General features: G+C 49.6%; 1 protein-coding gene across 6 annotated transcripts in view; it reads right to left on the minus strand.

Annotated features, from left to right (window-relative positions):
• Positions 1 to 9,006: 9,006 nt before the first annotated feature.
• Positions 9,007 to 24,092, minus strand: part of MT4 (metallothionein 4) — a 34,552-nt gene continuing 19,466 nt past the window's right edge. For 4 of the 6 annotated variants that reach the window (XM_073884340.1, XM_073884337.1, XM_073884338.1 and 1 more), the window contains 3 exons: positions 11,490 to 11,556; positions 9,814 to 9,879; positions 9,007 to 9,244 (listed from right to left, as the gene is read on the minus strand). In XM_073884340.1, the coding sequence (XP_073740441.1) occupies positions 9,153 to 9,244; positions 9,814 to 9,879; positions 11,490 to 11,520 (189 nt within the window). In that variant the 5' untranslated portion in view covers positions 11,521 to 11,556 and the 3' untranslated portion in view covers positions 9,007 to 9,152. Of the gene's footprint in view, positions 9,245 to 9,813; positions 9,880 to 11,489; positions 11,557 to 17,830; positions 17,903 to 18,308; positions 18,631 to 22,794; positions 22,967 to 24,092 lie in introns of those variants that run through there. The other 2 variants (XM_073884339.1, XM_073884341.1) reach the window with 2 other exon arrangements.

A 24,092-nucleotide genomic window follows, 5' to 3' on the forward strand; every position in this document is an offset into this window, starting at 1 on the left:
AGGGTCCATTTTAGCTGGGGCATCAGGAGAAAGCCCTCAGGGCCCCCAAACTGCAGGAGACACGCTGGGTGTCTGCTGGGCTCCCACATCAGGATAATGGGGGTCCTGCACTGCTCACGTATCCCAGACCACCCTGACACTCCTGCCAGAATCTTCTTCCTAAAATGCAGCCAGTGAAGACTGGCTTTGGCATCAGACAGACCTGATTTTGAATCTCACCAGTTTCCCTCCGCTATTCACTGGGGATAATCACACTCCTTACCGCTTTGGCTATGGTGAACATTCAGGAGATTCTTCACGCACATTGCTGAAGACGTCCCAGGTGCTCAGCAAACAGTGCTTCGATGCCTCCCTCCTCCAGACAGTCTTCACTCCTGCCTGTAGCTGGACTTACCCATCCTTCTTGGAACTTCTATGGGGTTTTGTCTACATATTTTCCTCCCTGGAGGAGAGGGGAGAGGGTAGTCCAATAGTCTCCCTGACACACTCTGAGGTCCCTAAAGGCAGAGGCTGAGCGAGGAGGTTCTTGCGTCTCCTCCCTTCTATGCTTAGCAAAGCTCCCTGCGCACCTGAAATGTCTTTGAATGCTGCGTGAAGGAATCAATGTGAGAACTAGGAGTCTGACTTTGGGCTCACGCTTTTTTATGGGACCTCTTGAAGGCTGGGTCGTGAAGAGTCAGGTTAAATTACATATGTCTTAATGAAGTTACCCTGTGGCCCCCGGCATCCTGCTTTGTGTAATGAGCAACGTGGTGGTAAATTCTCTCCTTCTCTACCACAAACATTTATTGAACACTGCCTTAAGCCACACATTGTGTTAGGAATGGCAGGTACGAAGGGGAGCAGGACAATGACAACGTCTGTCTTTTCTGAGAACCCACTATCTGGGCAACGAGGCATTTCATAAGAAATCCACACATATGGGGCACCCGGGTGGCTCAGGCGGTTAAGCGTCTGCCTTTGGCTCATGTCATGATCCCAGGGTCCTGGGATCGAGCCCCACATCGGGCTCCCTGCTTATTGGGGAGCCTGCTTCTCCCTCTCCATCTGCTCCTTCTCCTCCACCCGCCTCGTGCTCTCTCTCTCTCACTCTCAAAATACGTAAATAAAATCTTAAAAAAAAAAAAATCCACACATAGTAAGCTAAGTGCTGCTGGGAGGGTACATGACATGGTGGTGCCCATGCTTTCTGCATAAACCAATCTCCCCTCTCTCCCTTCCCCATTAGATCCCCGCTCCCCCACTACCCACTGCCCAGGTCTGGGGACAGGCAGCATCGCCTTCTCCCAGAAACCACCCCAGAGCAGCCTGACCTAGCATTAAAGTTCTGTCTCACATCTCACCTTACTTCAGTGGTTCTCCACGGTCAACAGTTTTCCCCCAGGGATATTTGGCAATGTCTGAGAACATTCTGGTTGTCACAACGTGATGCTGGTGGTGGTGGTTATCATGGTGCTGGCATCAAATGGGTAGAGGCCAAGGATGCTCCTAAAGCATCCTTCAATGCCCAGATTAACCTCCCCACAAAAGAATGATCTGGCCTAACATGTCAATAGTGCAAAGATTGAGAAACCCTGCTTTACTTTATCCTATAACAAATCCAGGACGGTTTTTTTAGCAACTCAGCCACGGAGGGAAGGGAGCCAGGGGAATCAGAACCCTTGCCTTATCCCCAGCTTGCATCTTTGGACCTCTGATTCATCCTCTGGCAGATGTGGATAGTCAGGCCTCGCCCTGCCTCCTTGTCGAAGGTGTTTGGGAACTGAAATATGAGAAAGTAAGTGAGAGCACTTGCCAGGGAAGGTGGATGGTGAGGCTGGGCATGGAGAGGGAGGGAAGCCTCCATTGAGCCAACGTGTATTGTGGTCACGTGGCCCAAACTTTCCAAGACTGTTTCAATTTCAAGTACCCTGTCCCATCCTTACCTCTAAAAATAATTCGTACTGGGGCACCTTGGTGGCTCAGTCATTAAGCGTCTGCCTTTGGCTCAGGTCCTGATCCTGGGATCGAGCCCATCAGGCTCCCAGCTCGGCAGGAAGCCTGCTTGTGTTCCCTCTCTCGCTGTGTCTCTCTCTGTCAAACAAACAAACAAACAAACAAAAAACAAAAAAACCCCACAAAACTTTAAAAATAAATTGTACAATTCAGGCCACCTGTACCTCAGATTCAAAAACATCTGGGTCTAGCTTCCCTCTTCCTCTTCTTCCTTGTTTATTGCAGAAATTTTGAAAAATTAAAAAATCTATATAATTCTTTCAAATATAAAAGCAGAAGCCTACAGTATACACTGATTTATAAATGACTTTTTCCTTATCAGGTTATGACCATCTGCCCATGAAATCAATTTCACTTCTACACTTTTATTTTAGTAGGTTCATTACACAATTTATTTAATGGTCTCCTACACAGACACACTTTTGTCATTTCCAAATCTTCACTGTTATAACCCGTGATGTGGCAAACATCTTGGTGGCTTTTTGTGTGTATATTCATGATTTTTTCCTGAGGATACAACATTCCCTACAGTAGAATGTCTGGCTCAAAGGATACATTTTTCCCCCTTGTCAAACAGTATTTATTTATTTATTTTTATTTTTTTTTTAAAGCTTTTATTTATTCATGAGAGACAGAGAGAGACAGAAAGAGGCAGAGGGAGAAGCAAGCTTCCTGCTGAGCAGGGAGCCCCATGCGGGACTCGATCCCAGGACCCTGGGATCATGACCTGAGCCGAAGGCAGATGCTTAACCATCTGAGCCACCCAGGTGCCCAAACAGTATTTATTTTTTAAAAAATGTGCTACTTCAGTAAAATTTGGAAAATCCAGAAAGACCAAGAAAAAAGAAGGAAAAGTAAAAATTATCTTTTATCTGTGATTTGAACACAACCACTGTTAACACTGTAGCGTATTTTCATTTCCATAGTTTGATTCTGTGTAGCTTCTTTTTCAAAATAAATGACTGCACACCTAATTTGTAGCAGATTTTGCCATAATTATTTCCTGCGTTTTTGCATTTTTCGTGGCTGTATCATATCCTGTTGTGAGTGCCGCCGCAGCGTACTTGAACGATCTCATAGACTTGAGGCCCTTTCCAGTTTTTCACAATTGTAGATGGTACTGCAGCGAATCTTTTCGTGGGAGTGAGGCTTTTTTTATTTTCCCCCGAATTTGTGACGAATTCTTTAGACAGCTTTCTAGAAGTGAAGCTACTGGGACAAATAAGGATTTCATGGTTCTTGGACCCACATTGCCAAATTATTTTAAAAGCCTCACATCCTGTGAATCTGGGTGCTTTACACATTGTGAAGGGCTTTTTACACCTAACCGACCCTTGGAGAATTTGGCCTGATTTATCTTACCTGCAGCCTCGTCTGAGGTTGCAAGTCCTTTCTGGCATCTCTTGGGCCCCAGACGCCGCCAGACTGACGCGGGAATAGCGACCTCAACTCTGGCGCCGGGCTCAGAGCGAACGCCTCCGCACCTGCATCTGGACGTCGAGCGTCCCCTGCAGTCCGCGTGAGGAACTTCCTTCCTCGTCCTGTGCCCTGCGTTTCATTCCCCATCAAGGCTTCCTCTGGTTTCCATCCAAGTGGGAGCCTGTCCCGAGCAGGTGCAGACTGTCACAGCCTCTCATTGTCCCTTAGGCAGCACAAGAACACAATCCGTGATGTGTCAGCCTCCTGACACAGCCCCTTTCTGCTCCGGGCACCTCCTCCTTGAGAAAGCTCTTTTTTTCTTGATGTAAAAATCTGTTTTCTTGGTGTTTCCTTGCACTGCTCAAGTTTCCACCCCTCATGGCCGCCTGTAACTAGTCTGCTCACTCTGGGCTTTGGCCTTTTCCCCAACTTGTCTTACCCCGCGGTCTCCAAGCGTCTGTCTCTCACCTAGTCCTGCCTTAGTTTGGGGAGAGAACCTTAACTTCTCCGAGTCTTACTTTTCTCGCCTGCAGAATGGACATCATAATCCAACTAAGAAGCCTAGCCTGGAATTTGGGGCTCAAGATGGGAGACGGAATACGTGCATTTACCTCTTCTTTCTCCTGAGACTCCACTGAAAGAAACTAAAAAAAAAAAAAAAAAAAAAGGAAGGACAAGACAAACTAATAAAAGAGCTGAGAATCGGTGCGGGGGAGGATGACTCGGACAGCACATCAGTGGGCCAGAGGTTACCAGATTTTTCTGCAATACTGGAATTGGTCAAATCACATTGATGAGTAAATGGGCGGAGAGGAAGCCACAGCTCAGATCAAAAAGGAGAGAAGTCTATGGGGGTTCTGTGTTACTTGGTTTTGGGGGGGTTGGGGGAGTCAGGCTGGGATAGCGGAAGAGGAAGTGGTCTCAGAAACCAGGATGGGGACCGAGGGAAGAAGTGGCTGTAGCCTACCACGTACTCATCAGGTTGGCCTCCTTTCCCCCTCCTTGTACAACCCTGCCAGTTGCCCGCAGGCTGAGGCTGTGAGATGTCTCTGAAGAAATGGCGTAACCAGTCTAGGAGGGGCTAGGGCTTGCAGAATGGGGTCAGAGGAGGGCCCTTTTGGTTTTGGCCCTGAGGGGTGGGTCACACCTGCCGGCTGGCTCCCCACCTGGGCGTGCTAAACCAAGTCTACCAGTCAGCAAACCTCACTGACACCCACAGAGCCTGCTTACAGCTCAGAAAAGCAGAAATATGCCGGAGTGCAGCTCCAGCGGGGGAAGGGTCCTTGAAGGAAAGGGCGGCGGCGGCAGTGAGGAGACACGGACACACGATCCGGTTGCGAGCGTCTCCCGCCCGATAGCCTCGGAGGGACTCTTTTTATTCATTAGTGTTTTCTTGTTTTTCCATTCTTCCATGTGATCTTATTTTATCGCCATCATTTAGGATTTAGAAAACAGCGTGACCTATGAAGGTTATCTACTTTCTCCAAAGGCAGCTTACAATGGGCGCACCCTATCTTATCAAAGTACTTCTTCCATTGCTATAGGTCTCTTGTCCTTGCTCCGTAGACACCACGGAGGATCACTCCTTTCCCAGAGGCTGTCAGATGATGCCCGCACCCTTTGTTCCTTTAATCTTACACCATTTGTTTATGCCCTCGTTATCAACTCCAGTATAGGGAATGGGAGTAGGGGCAAGGAAGTTATCCTACACCAGGGGCTTGCCTCGAGGGGCATACCAAAGGTGGCCTCCTGTTTTGTATACAACACAGGGAGGTTCCTGTCCTGTGGAATGTCATGAGATTTTTCTAATGTTTCAGGGAGGTGCCTGAGGAATCTCATCAATAGGAATTTTTACCGGGCCTGGATCCAACAGCTCCCTTACAGATTGGAGGACACTGGGTATTTTCACTTCTTGGCCCATCGTGGGCCTTTTTGGAATCAGTTTCATTATGATTGCTTGCATAGACATAACTAAATTTATAAATCATTGTATCATGAAACCCCAGAATTGATTATAAAGATTGCCGCAAATAAAATGAAAGGAAGTAGCAGGAGCCAGCTGTGGAGTCTCCTGATTTTTCAGGATTGTCCCTCATGCTTGGACTTTGTCAAACAGCATGAGTAGCTTGGCTCGCGCCAGAAATAGTTCAAGAAAGAGGAAACTTAACAAACATTTAAAAAAAACTTCCCACACATCGGAGAGATTCAGGAAAGGACTTAAACAAATAAGGTATTATGGTAAATGTTCAGAGAAGAAGCTCTTAATGTATTAAAATATGATGGACCAAAATTTTTAAAAGGTCAATAAGAGGATTGCAAAAAGCCTGAGAAATTTCTCAAAAGCACCCAGTGAAAAATAAAGGGCAGGGCGCCTGGGTGGCTCAGTCGTTGGGCGTCTGCCTTTGGCTCAGGTCATGATCTCGGGGTCCTGGGATCGAGCCCCGCATCGGGCTCCCTGCTCAGCGGGAAGCCTGCTTCTCCCTCTCCCACTCCCCCTGCTTGTGTTCCTGCTCTCGCTATCTCTGTGTCTGTCAAATAAATAAATAAAATCTTTAAAAAAAAAAAAAAGAAAAAGAAAGGGCAGGTCATGCTGGTGTTCCCAGCAGCAACACCAAACGTTGGAAGATAATGCAGCACTGCCTTCAAAAGTGCTAAGAAAAAATTATATTGAACTTAAAATTTGATACCCAGCCAGACTATCAAACAGGCATGAGGGAAAAATAAAGGTGTTTTCTGACATTTAGGGAATCCATTCTTTTGGTAACAACAACAAAAATTGCTTGAGGAGGTACTTCAGCAAAATAGAAAGGAGCCCAAGATAGAGGACGATGGGGGACCCAAGTAGCAATGGGTCTAGCCTAGGAGAACAATGAAAAGAGACCCCAGAATGACAGTTGTACAGAAGATAAGGAAAGAAGCCAGTACATATTCTACTGTCCCACAAATAGCAAGGGGGGAAAGGCAATTCAAAATGCGAGGAAAAACAAAAAGACTGCTGCTCTCTGATGGCCACCTGGACATAGGCTGGCGGAGTTGACAGCTGCTCCCAGCCTCCGCTGGGCCCTGCTTTCAGGCCCTTGGCAGCATGAACGCCACCACAGAGCTTGAGTTATCCACACTCTGCTGGGGGTGGTCTTGTGGGTGAGAGGGGACCGAGTCTCTCCTTCCCCTCCGCAGCACCAGCCTCCAGGGACTGCAGCCTTCACCTCGGTCCTTGTACTAGGTTGTTTCTGCATCTCCACTTGCTCTCAGTTGCACAGCTTTGGAGTCTGTAAATCTGGATTCGAAATCTCAATTCTATAAACTAGCTGTGTAGCCTTGGGCGAGTCACATAACCTCTGTGAGCCCTGGTTTTCCCCTCTGGGGAAGACGGAGTTGATTAACAGTAATGACTTTCGTGAGGTCATGTTGTGACGATTAAAATGAAAATAATGCAGGGGAGAGGTGGGGCCCAGTACCTGGCAGGTAGTAGGTGCTTAATATTTTAATCTATTAATAGACCACTTTATTCTTTTAAATAACAGCATGCATGGACCATAGATGCCTAACTCAGATCTCGTGCAGATCCAGAGATGGCTCAGTGGGTTCGGGAGTTCCCTAAGATCACATGTAAAGTTGAGTGGAGGTATTTATATGGGCATTTTTAGGGAGAGGAAGGCTCACTGTTGTCAGTGCTTTTTTTTTTTTTTTTAAGATTTATTTTTTTTACACACATGCGGAGCGAGAGAGAGTGAGGGAGAGGGAGAGAGCACAAGCAGGGGGAGTGGCAGGCAGAGGGAGAAGCAGGCTTCCTGCATGAGCAGGGAGCCCTATGTGGGGCTCGATCCCAGGACCCTGGGATCATGACCTGGGCTGAAGGAAGCGGTTTAACCAACTGAGCCACCCAGGCGACCCTGTTGTCAGTGCTTCTTATAGATGTTTATGGTCCCTGCTCTGCACGGTCCCTGGCAGGTGCTAGGCTCAGCGGTGACTCTGCCGTGGGAGAGACTTGTGTAGAGTTTTCTCTTTGTCTCCTACTGTGTTTCATCCACTAATTCTTGTTTTGTCACCGTATTTTTTTTTGTGGTTCAATCTTCCTATTTTTTCCTCTACTTACTCTTCTCTCTTATGTGGAAAAAAGGACTTGGCAGAGAGTTAACTATATAAGGGAAAACACATAGTTTCCCCAGGTACATAGGACACTGCCGTGTGCGTGCGAGGCAGCATGTCATATGTGCTTGTACGGGCAGGGACACCGGAGTGTTACACAAGTTAAGTGCTTACTGTCATTTCTTGAGGAGGAGGGGCTGGGGCGCTAAGGTGGGGAGACTTATACCCTATGGATCTTTTGTATTTTGTACATTGTGCATGTAGACCTATTTAAAAATAAGAGATTTTTTTTAAAAAATCAAGGATTCCTCTATACAACCCACCCTTTTGCAGGGCTACCCTGGGGACTAAATGAGTGTGTGTGAAAGGCTCAGCACAGTGGCTGGTGCATTGTAAGGGCTGTATCATACATAATGGCAGCACCGACAGTCATCAAGCTTAGTCGGACTTGTGCCAGAGCAGGCGAAAGCTCTGATGTGTGTCAGCAATCTCAGGGAGGTGGGTAGAGACCTTGGATTCTCTTTACATTGACTTCTGTGAACTGCAACAGGGAACAGCATCACTTTCTCCTGGTCTCTGTCTGTTCCATCAACCCAGTCCAGAGTGGGCCCAAATACCCAAACCAGGGAGCGAATGCCCTTGGTGCCTTGGCCTTGGGGATTTTCTTTAGATGCACACAAACATCCTTCGCTAGGAGTTCATGGCTGATTCAGCACGGAAGTTCTTTTTTTTTTTAAAGATTTTATTTGAGAGAGAGAGAGCATGAGAGAGGGGAGGGTCAGAGGAAGAAGCAGACCCCCTGCTCAGCAGGGAGCCCGATGCGGACTCGATCCCGGGACCCCAGGATCATGACCTGAGCCGAAGGCAGTCGCTTAACCATCTGAGCCACCCAGGCGCCCCCAGCATGGAAGTTCTTTAAACAGCACTCTTCACACAAGGCATTCTGGGCCAACATTATGCCAGGAGAGCCCGGCTAAGATCAGTTAGTCCCAAAGCAGACCCTGTTCAAGAGGTTTCATTGGGTGGGGATCCCAGGAAGCACTGGGAGGAAAATGGACAAGTGAGGCAGGGAAGGAAGGGAGCCAATATGGGGTATGTTAATGAGCGGGGTACCGCCATGGGCTATTGGAGCCCTGCGCTGCTGGGGACTTCTGGGGCATGGTGTGGAACCCGTCTCAGATTTGTCCCACCCTAAGGGTAGAGATGCTGGGGGGGGGTGTTTATCCACTGACTCCTGTTTGTTGTCAGCTAAGGGCTGTCCCCAGGGGTGTTGACTCCCCAGTACTCCTGGGCTGCTCTGTGCATGCCTCAAGCAAGCTCCCCACAGCCGGAGGAAGCCCCCTGAGGCAGAGTTGCCGGCTCCTGCGGTTAGCAGCCACCTGCAGAAGGGGTGCAGGCTGACGCTTACCGTACGCAATGGTGTCAGCCCTTCTCGGTCCTGCTGGGTTAGGGCAAAACACTGCTCTGAGCCACCAGACAACCATGAGCGAAACCTTTATTTTTCAAGCCCTTTACATGAAGGTGACCCACACCGCATCTGAGCAAATATATAAAAAGCATAACCTATATTGTACAATAATTCCAACTTCTCGACTAAGGCACTGTACAGACGCCTCCTGGGCCTTGGCTCCCAGCACAACGGATGTGTTTCAGGGGCAGCAGCTGCACTTGTCCGAGCCCCCTTTGCAGATGCAGCCCTGGGCACACTTGGCACAGCCCGGGGGGCAGCAAGGACAGCAGCCTGGAAGGGTTCAGGAGATGGACAGGTCAGTTTGGGGGTCAACGCCCCCCTCTTACCACGTCCTCTCCCACCACTTAAGAGAAAGCAGGAAGGGCAGAGCAGGCCACAGGCTTCAATCCACATTAGCAGAAAACCCCGGGGCAGCAAGCTGTGGGATGCTAGAGCCAGGAGGGATCTCAGGGGTCATCAGGAGTCTACCGGCTGCCCCAGCGAGGGGAAGGGGCTGGCTCAAGGTCACTGGTCAGTGGCAGATCTGAAACTAAAACCCAGAGCTCCTGACTCTAGGTCAGTGCTCCGTCCCTTCCGGCACTGGGCATAGCAGGACCTCCCCACAGCCCTCTTCTTCCGCGAGCACCCACAACCCAGTGGACGCCCTCACCCCCAGGTGAGGCTGCCCCCCTCAGGAGCTTTGCCCGAGGCCTCGGCTCAGCTGTTCATTTCAGATCCCTCTCAAATGGGTCCGAGGCCTCCAGAACCCGCCTCATCCCACCGTGGCTGGTGGGTTGGGAAGGGAGGGAACAGACTTTCCTAGCTTCCGGCCAGCCACATCCCCGCTCAGTGTAACTCACTTTTCCGGCATGTTTTACAGTTGCAAGTTGTACATTTGCAATGGTCTCCGCAGATGCAGATTCCTCCTGGAAGAGAGGACAGAGCCCCAAGCGTGAGGACTGCGGTCAAATGGGGACGCGAGGTGGCAGGGTTTCTGGGCTTGTCCTTGGGGAGGGGCTGGGCAAGAGAATGATGCTGCTGAGCACCCCCCCCCCCCGCCCCGGGGCACGGGTCCGTGGATGGTTCCCCGTCACAGTCCCCAGATGGAAACTGGGGTGGCTGCATCGGGCCCCTCAGTCGGATGCTTGCTAAAATGCAGATTCATGGGACCGACCCTCGAGATATTCTGATTCATAAGTCTGGGTGGGGGAAGGGAATTTTATTTTATTTTTTTAAAGATTTTATTTATTTGACAGAGAGAGACACAGCGAGAGAGGGATCACAAGCAGGGGGAGTGGGAGAGGGAGAAGCAGGCTTCCCCCTGAGCAGGGAGCCCGATGTGGGGCTCGATCCCAGGACCCTGGGACCATGACCTGAGCCGAAGGCAGACGCTTAACGACTGAGCCACCCAGGCGCCCCGAGAATCTTATTTTAAAAAGTAACCCAGATGATTCTGGTGTATGGTCGGGTTTGAGAACCACTAAGACCAGGCCAGGTATACCCGCCCAGGTATACCACTGTGGAAGCCTTGTATACCCTCTTCACCTTTTCAAGGCATCAGGCAAGATGGAAACCCTGAATGGGCAGGAGAAAGAACCGGGGACATAAATAACCTCAAAGTGAGAGCTGTAGCCTCAGCTTGTTTTCATATAAAAACCATCTACACTTAAAAAAAAAAAAATCATCCCACCTATCATTTGCAGTGTCAAATTTTGAGTGTCAAAACGCTGGAGTTTCTGTCTCTTTGGCAAGTTTGGGGTACAGACCTGTCCCGCTAAGGACCAGAGAGGCTTATGAGAATTCTTGATACCATTTCCAAAGGCCATAAAAGCCCGAGATGCCTCCAAACTCCGACCTCTCTCCTCCTGCGCTACGTGCTTCCACGGAATTAAGGCGTTTCAGAGACTCGGGAGCCCACATACATTTCTAATGACTCCCTTGACCTCTGCCAGGTACCTTATAATTTTAGTACTTTCTTAACAGCCCTGGGAGGTGGGCAGTTGAGGAGAAGTGACCCTAGTTTTCTTTTTTTTTTTTTAAGATTTTATTTATTTATTCATGAAAGACAGAGAGAGAGAGGCAGAGGGAGAAGCAGGCTCCCAAGGAGCAGGGAGCCTGATGCAGGACTCGATCCCAGGAGTCTGGGATCATGACCTGAGCCGAAGGCAGACGCTTAACCATCTGAGCCACCCAGGCGCCCGTGACCGTAGTTTTCAAATGAGGATATGGAGGTTCAGAAATACGAAGTGTCAGGAGTGAATGGCAGCAGGGGACCCAAACCAGATTGCCAGGTCCTTAGCTCTGGTGGCTGCCCCTAGGGGCCTGACACTAAGCGCCCCCTGAGCCAGGGTCTCAATTCTAGCAAATCAGGCTGGTAGGCAACAGAGTGGGCACTGCCCCAGAGGTCACCGGTCCGAGACAAACCCCGTTGGCAGCTCCTAATTGGAGGAAGAGAAATATTCATCAGAGCCCTGTGGGCTCCATATCGGAGGCTAGTGCAAGGTTCCAGGACCCCCGAGTGGGCATCCTTACTCACCAGACATGCAGGTGCATTCCCCAGGGTCCATGGTCCAGGCGTCCCAGACGCTCCAGCACTATCACAGCTGGGGAAGAGAAGCTGAGTGAGCAGCTGCCGGAGGCTCCCTATTTATAGCTGTGTAGGTGTGCACTTGGGCGCACCCCACCTGTCCCTGGGGCCAGACGCCCTGCACACGGCCCAGCCAGACGCCGCAGGCTGGGGGTTGGAGAGAGCGGGCAGAGGGAGGGCAGAGGAGAGGGGAGAGCACTACAGTCATTTGGATGCTTGTCACAAGGGGTGCAGGTGGCTGCACCCACCCATCTACCCATGTGCCAAGGTGTCAAGGAGCCAGGCTCAGGCTTCAATGGCACTCAAAGTGCTCGGATGGGCAGCCACACCTGTCTGGTCTCCAAGTCCTCTGCAATCTGCCATTTCTGCTCCCTCCTTCACAAGGCCTGGCTCAGGGCCTCATTCTGTCTCCCCTGGTCATGAAAGCCCTTACCACGGGCAGAAGGGGGCCCCTACCTGGGGTCTTGGGCTTTAGAACGTCCCACTCGGGCCTTCTCTTGGCATGTCCCCCAGACTCAGAAGGACAAAAATCAGGGGCAGCGTGCAACTCTCCTTCTAGACCACACACATGTAATGCTCTGGATTCTGGAATTTTCTCTCATCCCAAGCCAGCCTGCTTCCAAAGGTTTGCTCAGACCTCTGCTCCAGGCTCTGAAGGGCAGATGCTCAGCCAGTGTGTGTCCCTCTAGGCCTGAAGTGTGGCTGGAGGTAGCTGTGTGCTGGGGGTATGAACAGTTTGGATGTGTGGGCTCGGTGCCCACAGGCGTGCATGAGGCCTCTCACAGTGAGGGAAGGAGGTAGAGATGGAAAAAGACTGGATGTGGGCCCCAGACTGGAGGTTGGGGCCATGGGGCAGATCTCTCGGCACCTTCCGGTGTGAAGATTTGAGAATTAAACATTGAACCTGGTGCTTCAGGTTGCTATGAAGCTCTCTTTGTCAGGGTAGGGGGATAGAAAGTATTTTATGTGTTCATTTGATTTGTAACTTTTAGATATTTTAGCTAGTGACATGTGAACCTTCATTTACACTCTTGCTCTGCCACCCACCCCCCAACATTAGGAGGGGCCTGGAACCAGCCTCTCGTGGTCTTGCCTGCTCCTTTTCATTCTCCACCTTGCCCCAGAGATCGAGCCCCCAAATAGCATTGGCCATGTTATTCTCTTGCTCAAAACCTTCAGTGGCTCCCACAATCTGCTGAACGAAGCCCAAACACCTTAGTCTTGCATTCCAAGCTCAACTTACCTTTCCAAGGTCCCTGTCCACTCCTTCCTTCTACCTGTTCCATCAAAACCTAAGGACTCCAGGCTCCCTGTACTTGGCCTTGAACTTTTCCACATCCAGGCTTTTGCTCCCGTCAGGTGTTCATCCTTTCCCTACCACCCTGAGTCCAGATAAATGCTCCTCATTTACTGAGGCATGAATCAAATGCCATTTCTTGAGTGGGAGAAGCAAGGGGGGTGCTGGGGGGAGAATGAAGCTCCCCAATCTCATCATGATCAGGCAGCTGACTGATATTCAGTCTTATGGAACATGCCCTCCTGATGATGCAGCTTCAAGCTGCCTCCAAAGGCTGCCACCCTCACCCGCTCCCCATGTAGAAATTCTGGAGCTGCTACTGCTGAGGCTTGCTCCAGGAAGCTGTCTCTGATTCGCCCTTTCTTGAGTGGAAGAAACCTTTCCTTCTGTGACCCCTCAGTGGCCTGTTTGTATATCTCTCATGCAGTTTACTACTTTTTACCCCACTGTGTGTGTTCATGGCTCTTGTGCCCTGTGCCCCAATCTCGGAGCTCTAAGAGGCAAGACCTGTTGTCTGAAGCATCTCAATTCTGCAGTGGTCTGCAAGTTTAGATGAACGAATGAACGAGGTGAATAGTCAGATGACTGAAGACATGAGTGAGCGTGTGAGTGGGCATGGGAGTGAACAAATGAACGAGTGATTGAGTGAGAAATGGACAAATAAATGCACAAGGCTCCTGCATGTGGGTACTGAGGACCTCTACTGAAAAATACTGTCACCGTGGGGCGCCTGGGTGGCTCAGTTGGTTAAGCGACTGCCTTCGGCTCAGGTCATGACCCTGGAGTCCCGGGATCGAGTCCCGCATCGGGCTCCCTGCTCAGCGGGGGGTCTGCTTCTCCCTCTGACCCTCCCCCCCCTCATGCTCCATCTCATTCTCTCTCTCAAATAAATAAATAAAATCTTCAAAAGAAAATACTGTCACCTTTCCGAAAGGCAAAAGAGATGGGGCGTGGCCAGAACCAATGGTGATAGCTCCTTCCATTAGTAAATTGCTGGGGTCTCCATCCCTTATCCAGAAGGACCGCTGGAAGCACGGGTTTGAGCTGAGAAGTTCTAGGGAGGACAAAGGCATTCAGCCCCATGGGCATGAGCGATGCACAAGGAGGATAGGTGGAGGCAGTCTTGTATTGATCCAGAAATGGGCCCTGCCTGCAAGGAGTTCACAGCCTTCTAGGGGATCGAGGCACATTCCATTCATTCACCTCCTTCTAAGGGCCAGCACTGTGCTAGGCACTGGGGAGCCAAGGGTGAGTAACACCAGAGCTTACAGTTGAGAAGGTCAGGAGGACATCCCAGGAAACCTTTGCCTGGGCAGGGCTGCTCTCAGAGTTCCGAGGCTGGTTTCGTCCTCCCGGGCCCACATTCCCAACCCAGTTCCGGCCCATGTCTTGGCAGGACCAGCCTCCCCCCACCTCTTCTGTGTGTGCCCGGCAGCAGACATCAATGCCTTAGAAGGTCTAGCCCAACCCATGAGCCCAGAGCAAGGAAGGGATTTTCCTTACACCTTCATCCAAACCAGCTCCCCTCCCTCCTTCTCTGAGCCAGGAATGGCTTCGTCCTCGGATGACTGACACTATGATGTTGCTTAAGGCCCCAGCGGAATGAAAATCTCAAAATTCAATCCCGTAGGTAGCATGAAGCTATTTTCCAGGTTCTGGGCTGCGCAGTTTGAAACAACCCCGTGTAGCATCGGGCAGTCGGGATCATGTTGAACTCTGCCCCAGGCTATCCTGTGTCTGTTACACGGGCCTTCTTCCAGTGCCTGGGGAAGCACACCCACAGGTCCCTTTTGCCTGTCTTCTGGGTCTCAGCTCTGGATCTTGGCATGGAGCATAGAACCAAAAATACACACACCACCCCAAAAACGTGCAATTGCTGCAGCTATAGCTTAAATCTGCACTTAGAAAATTAATATTTCAGGGGCCCCTGAGTGGCTCAGTTGGTTAAGCATCTGCCTTCCGCTCAGGTCATGGGATCGAGTCCTGCATACAATACAAGACTGCCCCCACCTATCCTCCTTGTGCCTTGCTGATGCCCATGGGGCTGCCTGCCTTTGTCCTCCCTAGAACTTCTGGGCTCCCTGCTCAGCGCGGAGTCTCCTTCTCCCTCTTCTTCTGCTACTCTCTCCCTCCCCATCTCTCAAACAAATACATAAAATCTAAAAAAAAAAAAAAAAAAAGAAAATTAATATTTCAAAGAAGTATTAATTAATCTTCAAAGATGTGATCCTTCGCTTTCTTGGGGCATTCAAGGAGCCCTAGGAAAATCTGATGAAAGCTCTCAATCCTCTACCCAGAAAGAAAAAAAGCACAAAATACAACATTTCCCCCACAAGTTCAGAGGTTTTGTGCATCTCTTAAATCTCACTGGTGAACCCACCTCCCACCCAGGCGCCCTACCCAAGGGGTCCCAAAGTAGGAACTTCCCTGCAGAAAAGCAGTCCAGCCTATAGCAGCTCTCGCCTTACCCCACAGTAGCTGGAGCCCCTTTGAGCCAGTCCTAAATGTCTCCTTGTCCAGGTATGGCCTCTTTTGACTTTTGTGCATATATCAAGGGTTCTTCTCAGAACAATACAACAGGTTGTTCCAAAGCAGCAGCCAATACCCCTGGCTTACAACACACAAAATGACAGGGTTTCCGTAGTCTCCCCCACTCCCAGCAAGGTAAAAGCTAAACACACGTTCCTGAGCCCAGCGTTTTTTTGCCAGAAAGTTTCTGGGATTCATGGCTCAGGAATGGCGGTTCGGCCGGGCGATGAGGTCAGAGAAAAGCCCTGTGCCATGCCTCCACACACACCCTGGTCCGTGTTTGGCGCCTGGGAATCACCACCTTTTCCCACACAGGGACCCTCTGGACATACGTGCCCCCTCCCCCACCCCAGGAGCAGCCTGGAGCCGTTGGTTTTATCATGCTGGTTTAGATTCTGACCTCTCTCTCTAGACAACACGCTTCGCGAGAACAAAGGCTGAGCTTATTAATCTCAGCATCCCTGTGGCCAGACTCAGTGAGTGCTGCCACACAGTGAGCGCTCAGTAAATAGTTATGGGCTGATGATGAATAAACGGCTCAGTTCACAGACTTACATCTAGGCTGTCTTCTCTGGCTCCTGTAGAGGAGATGAGAGAAACCTGTTGCTCAGCAAGAGCTGTAAAGAGCTTGAGATCCAGAGTCCTGCAGCCAGGCTCTGTTTCTTCTCCGCTGCATGACATGGGCAAGTTGCTTGATCGCTCTGAGCCTGCACTGAATTCTCATCTGGCTCATGAAAATGATAACCTTACGTACGGCACTGTCCTTGTGAGGGTTAAGCGGGAGAATGCATAGTAATATGCACTTATTAGCAACAGTATTATTATCAGTTCCTGTGCCTGTTAATAACCTGGCAGATTGGTTCAGCCACACACCCATTTGTATGTTTCAGGGCCACGGACTATTCTTCAGCCTGTCTTGGGGTCCTGAGGAGGATGCATTCAGGCTTTTCAAATACGGTGGGCCGCCTGAGTGGCTCAGTCAGTTAAGCATCCGACTCCTGGTTTCGGCTCAGGTCATGATCTCAGGGTCGTGAGATCAAGCCCCACGTCAGGCTCTGTGCTCAGCAGAGAGTCTGCTTGAGGATTCTCTCCTCTCTCTTTGCTCTTCCCCACCCCTGCTTGTGCTCTCTCTCAAAAACAAACAAACAAAATCTTAAAAAAAAAACAAAACTGTTCAAATATTGTTACTAAAAGTCTCTGCTCTGTCACTAAAGTTCTTTGCCTTTAATCTCAGCCTAATTTCTTTTGGGTTCCCGAGGGCCTGGGGACTGTGGGGCCCTGTCCTTTCTGACTCCCCTTCATACAGTTTTCATCTGGTTGGAGGCAGAGTTGACCTTCCACCTATAGAGCCCCCTTATGGGGTATTTCTGGCCTTATCTGCAGGACTAGGCGTGAGAGGTGGGCAGATACCATCTGGGCCCACAGGGACCCCAGGAGGCACCAGCTTGAATCCTGGATGGTTAGCCCTGAAAGAACCCTGAGAAATTGTGGGCCAGCTTCTTGTTGTTCAAATGGGGAAACAGGGGGGCGCCTGGGTGGCTCAGTCGTTAAGCGTCTGCCTTTGGCTCAGGTCACGATCCCAGAGTCCCGGGATCGAGTCCCGCATCGGGCTCCCTGCTCGGCGGGGAGTCTGCTTCTCCCTCTGACCCTCTTCCCTCTCGTGCTCTCTGTCTCTCATTCTCTCTCTCTCAAATAAATAAATAAAATCTTAAAAAAAAAAGTACAAAAAAGAGTATTATAACCACCATTGTATCTACCACCCAGAATTAACAGATGTCAACATGGTCATATTTGCTTCAGCTATTTATAAGAAATAAAAAATTAAGAGGCTTATGGCTTTAAACACTATCTATGTGCTGGTGACTCCCAATTTATATCTCCAGCTATGGCCTCTCTTTTGAACTCCAGCCCCATATTTCTGGCTGCTACTCAACAAATCTCCACGTGGATGTCGAACAGCATCTCAAACCCCATCCCCAACTGAGCTGCTGCTCCCCACCTCACCTCCAACCAGATCCCCCTCTGGGTCTCGTCTACCTCCACCCCTGCCACCCAGTTTGGGCCATCGTCACCCCCTGGGAAGATTCAGCTCGTTTCCTACCTGGCCCCCTTACATCTTCCCTTCCCTTGCCTTAGACCCTTGTACCATGTTTTCTTTATTATAAAAATACTGCAGGGAAGGTCCCCATTCATGTCATGTACATCAGTATACAAAACTCACTCATCCCTGAAGGTTGGCTAGGTGGTAGGGGGGCAATCCCTCTCCCAAGATCTTATACTAATTTACACTCCCTCAAGCAATTTCTTTTTTCTGAGAGTTCCCATTTCCCCAGTTCCTTCTCCAGTGCTTCCTGTGTTCAGACTTTCAGATGTTTGCCCACCTGATAAGTGTGAAGAAGTGTAATGGTACCTCACGGCAGTGTAATTTGCATGTCCCTGCCTCCCAGCTTCATTGGCCATTAACCTCCAGATGGTGGTGAGCCATGGTCTAGTTGTCCTCATACTGATCGTGGGCTCCTCAGCAGCCTTTCACACTCTAGCGAGAGAGAGCATAGAGAATATTATGGGCAGCGGTCCTTCGCACACGGCTAGCATTCTGACTCTTCCATCTCCCTTATCTCTGTGGACCCCGACTATAAGATGGGGGTCACTGGGTCTACTCATGGAGCAGGCATTTAACATGTACGTGCCCAAGGAATGGTAGATATTATTAAGACTTTGTGTTTGTGGTCGCATGCTATGTTTATAGGCAGCTTGATATGGAGTCAGATATAGCTGGAGTTTGGCCTCGATGCTTTGGCAAGGCATATCACCTTTCCAAACAACAGTCTGCCATCTTTAGAAGGGAGATGATAATAAGTGGAAGGAGCAGGACAGGTAATGCGAGGATAGAAAAATCAAAGGAGTGGAAGGAAGCCATAAAGAACGTAAAGGGCAAATACCTTTGTCACAAATCTGTTCCATGGCCTGGCCTGGAAAAAAGCATGGCACAGAGGGGTGACAGAGCCCCAAACACTGACGGGTTAGGCTTAGGGGTGGGAGGCTGGCTGAGAGGAGCAGGGGCAGCACCCTCCTTGCCCATGCATTATTACTCCTCCCCTGCTGGGCTGACGCCATGCTTCCTTCTCTGTGATCCAAGGTCTGAAGGTCTTATCATCAGGAGGAGGTTCTGTAGATTTTGATAAACTCTAAGGTTCTTCACATTTCCTTTAAATATATGTTTCCAGACATTTGTTCCAACAGCTAAGGTAACAGTGGGTATCTCTGTGTGTGTAAGAGAGAGACAGAAAAGACAGAGAGACTGAGAGAGCTGCACCTGCCAGGGAGTCTGGGGCTGTTCTGTCTCAGGATAGCTCCAAGAAAGCCTCTTCCCTCCAATCAAAATACACACACACGCACACACACACACACACACACAGAATTCTGTTTTCCTGGCCCCTGCTTCCATTCACGGAGCCCAGGTAAAGAACCACCCCCCAACCAGTGCGTGACCAGCCTCTGAGGACGCAGGTCTCAGCTCTGTGGATAGTAAAAATCAGGCCAAGGCTAATTAGGAGCCACCTCGCTCGATGCCCAATCACCTGCGTGCTTGGCAGACTTCACAGACTCTCCAGAGCTTGCGGCTGCTGGTTAATTACATAGGACTCCAGCTCCAGGGCTGTAATTCAGTACCCACTGGGCAAGTGAAACCCTCCGCTTTGCACACGGCCCTAGAGGAAGGATGAGTAAGGCCAAAGCCAACAATTACCCACACTCATGGCCCCCAGCAGCAAAGTGGCTGGCCCGGGTTGACTGGCAGCCCAGATTAGGGCTTTGGAGACGGGGCAAGAGGCTCACGTCTGTCCATCCATCTTTCCTTCATCCTTCTTCTGCCTACTTCCTTCCCTCCCTCCCTCCCTCCCTTGCTCCCTCCCTCCCTTCCATCAGTCATTCAGCAAACATTCAGGGCTTACTGTGCACTAGGCTTCAGGTTAGCTCTCCCAGTGGGGCAAGTGAGCCAGACACAGGGCCTGGTCATCAGGAATTTGCTTTCCAGCAGGGGCAATAAGTATGTCAATAGCTGTCAGAAAAAGAGAAGGCGAGCTGGACGTAGGGCACACAAGTGCAGGGTGGCGCTTGAATGACCCTGACAGTAAGTAGCTCCTTAGATTTTGTGCCCTGGGTGCCTCAATTGCCTTACTCTGGTCTCGGCCCTTCATTTCTCCCAGTCTAGGTAAGCTCTGAGCTCCTCATGGAATGCGGGGGTTTTCACGCTGTGCAAGTTTACAGCCCTGGGGGTTCATGGAGGTGTATTACAGGGGCTGCTGCAGATGGATGCTAGGTCTCATCTCTCCTCTCTTCCCCTGTTTAAATGGGGCAGGGGTGCCTGGTGGCTCAGTCAGTTAAGCGTCTGCCTTCGGCTCAGGTTATGATTCCAGGGTCCTGGGATCAAGCCCTGCTTGGGCTCCTTGCTCGGGGATGGGGGGGAGGTGAGTCTGCTTGTGTCTCTCCCTCTGCTTATGCTCTTTCTTTTTCTCTCAAATAAATAAATAAAATCTTTTTTTAAAAAAATGGGGCAGCTGCTCTTTTTAAACTGTTTCGTCATGTGCATTCCACCCACCTCCTCTCATATAATAATGGTATCTGGGGTGCGGGTGGTGCTGCCAATAGAAGCAATGGGAAAACCATTATACCAGCCTTGCCTTCAAGGCTAGTGGACTTGCCCAAAGGAATGGCTGGTGTTTGCAGATCTGCACTTGGACTCTCAATGAGAACTCTGGCCCAATGACCGTCCTTGTTTTCTCTCTTTTTAAAATTATTAATTATCTGAAAAAAACTAAAAAAAACTAAATAAATAAAATTATTAATTATATTCTGAATGATCTAAAAAACAGATAAGAATAGAAAGTCAAATATGGAAACTTCCAGTGTTAGCAAATATTAACATTAAGTCCTATTCATTTCAATGACTTAAAGAACAAAACAAAGAGAGTGGAAACCTGTCACGTAAACTTCCCATATCTTGTTCCGACCCCACCACCGGACCCGGGAACTAATTTCTCCAAGTGTTTACCATGCCCACGCATGCTTTTCTACTTTTACTACACATATATGTACTTATAAAAATTACATGGCCTTGTTTTACAAGTTTGTAAACCTCATATAAAATGGCATCATTCTCCATGGAGCCTTTTACAACTTTTTGTTTTTGTTTTTGTCCAGTATTTTGAAATTTATGATTTATTTACAAGACTATTTCACAGTTCGATCCTTTTCACTGTTGATGAGCATTTAGACATTTCCCCTTTTCCATTATTATGAACATTGCTGCGATGGATTGCCACATATATGTGGTTCCTTGTGTGACATGTGCTAGGGTTTCCCGGGGGGGTAAAGCTGGGAGCAGACTTGCTGGATGGAAGGTCATGTGCTTATTCTACCTTCCTAGATATTCCCAAATTGCTCACCAAAAGTTTACACCCTTGTGACCAATGTCCTCCCTGAGTGTCATTGTCCTTGTTAACACTTGATATTGTCAGACTTAATTTTCATCAGTCTGACAGATAAGAAATGGCATTTCCTTGGTTACTGATTTACACTTCCCTAATTGCTACTGAGGTTGAGCAGACTATTATAAGATTTTTGGCTATTTGGGTCGCCTCTCCATGGTCCAGTATTCTTGCTAACACACTGCATTCCCGATAGCTCGGTGGGGCATCACACTAATGGATCCGACGTTGGGACCAGTTTATATCACTTTCTCTGCCACACAGCCTGCATCTGTCTTTCCATGTCACTGGTTTTTAATAAATTCCCCATTCAGAGGGCTCAGTGACCTTGGGTGATGAAGAAGATGAATATCCTGGTGTGCCCCCAGGAAGGACACTCAGGGTCTGGTGGGGATGCCCAGAGCATCCTGAGCCTTTGAGTTCTCTGCAGTCACTCAGCCCCCTGCAGGAATGGTCAAGTCGGCAGAATTCATTTTAGGCTTCTGCACTTTATCCCCTTTGTTTAGAAACCCTTCCTTCCAGGTGAAATGTATTTATAGTAAGAGGTTCGGGATTTGCCCTGTAATGCCTCTCAGAATACCTGAAGAAAGAGAGAAGCAGGAGAACTGGAATTAACATAGGTCTAGAACGCCAGGGCTGTAAGGGCAATAATGTGGTCTAAACACCCTCTCCATCTCAAACCCATTTACAGATAGAGAGCCTGAGGCTCTGAGCGGGGCAGTGCCTTGCCTATCATCCACTCCCCCACACACCCAGGTGCAGACCAGCTGGGTGAAGTGATGTATTGCGGGGAGGAAAAAAACCTCCCCGGGCTTTGGAAACCTCCTATTCGGACTAGCAAGTATGGCCATTCCAAGAACCACCTGCTCAGATGAAGCAACCGCTTAGGGCCCCACATCGTGCCACATGCCTCACCCAGGGGTACAAAGGTTTTGGTATAACTGGGGAGCCGAAATGCCCAGAAGACCATTGGCGGGCATCACAGAACCATGTGCCCGCGCGGTGAAATAAAGCAGGGTGTCTGTCCTGCGCATGCGTCTCCCCTCCCTGTGGTCTCTCACTCTGCGTTCCTTCCCCTTCGTGGCCTTCCTCCTCCTCCACCTCTCTCATTCCTCTCTGCCTTCACACATCTCCCTTTCTCTCTTGTATTTTCTTTCTCCTAAGGCAAGAAGACCGGCCTGGGACTCAGGGCAATGGAATCCTCTAAATTCACTCGCTGGTGTCACTCACTCACAAGTGCACTTCTCTGCCAGGGGCCTCAGTTTCCCCAAAACGCCGAGGAGGTGTCCATAGTCCCTCCCCACTCTGTTCTGGGAACCGGTAAAGAGACAGCTGTTGGCAAGATGCCTGGCTCTATGATTTCTGGAAGGGCGACCCCCTCAGCCAAAGTCCCAGAAAAGCAGTTTGTATTTAAAGCATTGGGATCAAAGCCACTTTTTCCAGAAACTTCACTAATTGTTCACTCTCTGCAGGCACTTTTTGGCCGTGCTTTTTCTCCAAAGAGGTGGGTGGGAATATAGCAGCTCAGGACCTGCAGCCCCAGCAGTGAGCTCTGCCAACAGTGGGCTCACCAGACCTCCAAAGCTTCTTCCAGTTCCACAATCTTGGCGGGGTGGTGGTGTCTGTGGACTTCTGTCTGAACAGGTGTCTTGGGTAGAGGGACCAAGCCTGCAACCATCCAGCCCCTTCCCACCTGTCCGGGTTCCGCTAATAACTCGGGACCACAGTGCACTATTCAATTTGTGAATTACTCCAGGATAAATACATGGTTCTCTGAAGATAATCAGATTGTCCCCAATTAAAGTTATGGAGGAAAAAAACAAAGACAAGAGTTTGAGGGTTGTAGAGGAGAATAATTAGCCACCACAGTCATTTTCTGTGTGGTAGATGGGTTGATGACAGAGCTCGTCGCCCCATCGGTGCCTGTGGGGTTACTGACCTCTTATCTTCTTGCAGCTCAGGTCTGGGAAGCCCAGCGTGAGAACGGGAGGGGTGGTCACGACAACCCGGCTGGGCACGAAAGCCTGTGCTAGAATTCTGGACCAGATGCAGGTCTGTGTGAGCCTCAGATGGACAAGGAGGCTGCCACTGCTTTGAATCCGTCCATCTCACTCTCTCTCTTTCTCACTGGCCCGGGGCAGGCCATTTGACCTCCATGTCCCTGCCAGTAAAACAGGGATAATAACACACCCTTCTAAGGCTGCCTCTTACAAATAATTGGCCAGTTTTTGCAGGGCACTTTGAAGAAAATTGCTGTGAAGATGTTCTGCTGGTCCCGGAATTTTCCTTGGTGCAAATATCAAACAGACAAGGATGGCCAATGTTCTGATTCTGGCACTCTCAGCCGAACCATTTTCCCCAATTCAGTTGGAAGAGAGGAAGACGGGGGAGGGGCTGTAATCACAGCCTGGGCCTGCCTGGAATATTAAAGACACAACCCTGTCTTTGATGCCTGCCTGCAACGCTTGTTAATTTTAATAGGAAGCGAGCAGAGGCGGGAAGTTTCTGCCTGGCACAGGAAAACAGGCTGAGGCCAAAGAGGATTAGTGTCAACTCAATTTGGATCTTATGTGGCTTTGAAGTCCTTGGCCCAGTGCTGGACAGAGTTAAAGGACAACTCCTAGATGTCAGCAGGGTGGGAGGCAGGGGGCTGGGGAAAGTGCAGACCTAACGGCCCCCCGGTTCCCAGCTCAGCCAGGAACAGACAGCCTCTGTCTCATTTTAGGAAACACCTTGGAGTCAACAATCTCTCAAGCTGGTGAATTTCTGGGGAAGCTTCACATAGGGGTCTCCGACTAAGTGCCTGCAGGGTCTAGGCAGTTAACTCATAAGAGCAAAGTAAGCTGATTGTATGTAACAGGGAGTGATGGGGACTGTGGCAAACAGTAAGCTTCAGCGGAATATTGAGATTTGGGAATTAGGGTTTAATTTTGTCCGTTCTTTTCTAGGGGATTTATCAGAGAAATGTGTTGCATTTTATAGGAGACGTTGGAAGTCTGAATTGTGTGTGTGTGTGTGTGTGTGTGTGTGTGTGTGAATGATTCCAATTTTTAACCACTGACCAAAGTTGTTTATTATTTTTAAATACCCTCCTCTTGAAAAAACACACTCATAAGCCAGAGCAGCCCATGGGGCCCTGCTTTGTGACCTCTGTCTTGGAACTCTAGAGCTTTGGGGGTGCAAAATTGCTTAAAATTCACCGAGGCCTTTGGTTACTATCTATTAGAGACTTCAGAC

This window comes from Callorhinus ursinus, unplaced genomic scaffold (genome assembly GCF_003265705.2).
Source record: "Callorhinus ursinus isolate GAN/ISIS: 27379988/994484 unplaced genomic scaffold, GSC_fseal_2.0 scaffold56, whole genome shotgun sequence".
In the NCBI taxonomy this organism is placed as follows: Eukaryota; Metazoa; Chordata; class Mammalia; order Carnivora; family Otariidae; genus Callorhinus; species Callorhinus ursinus.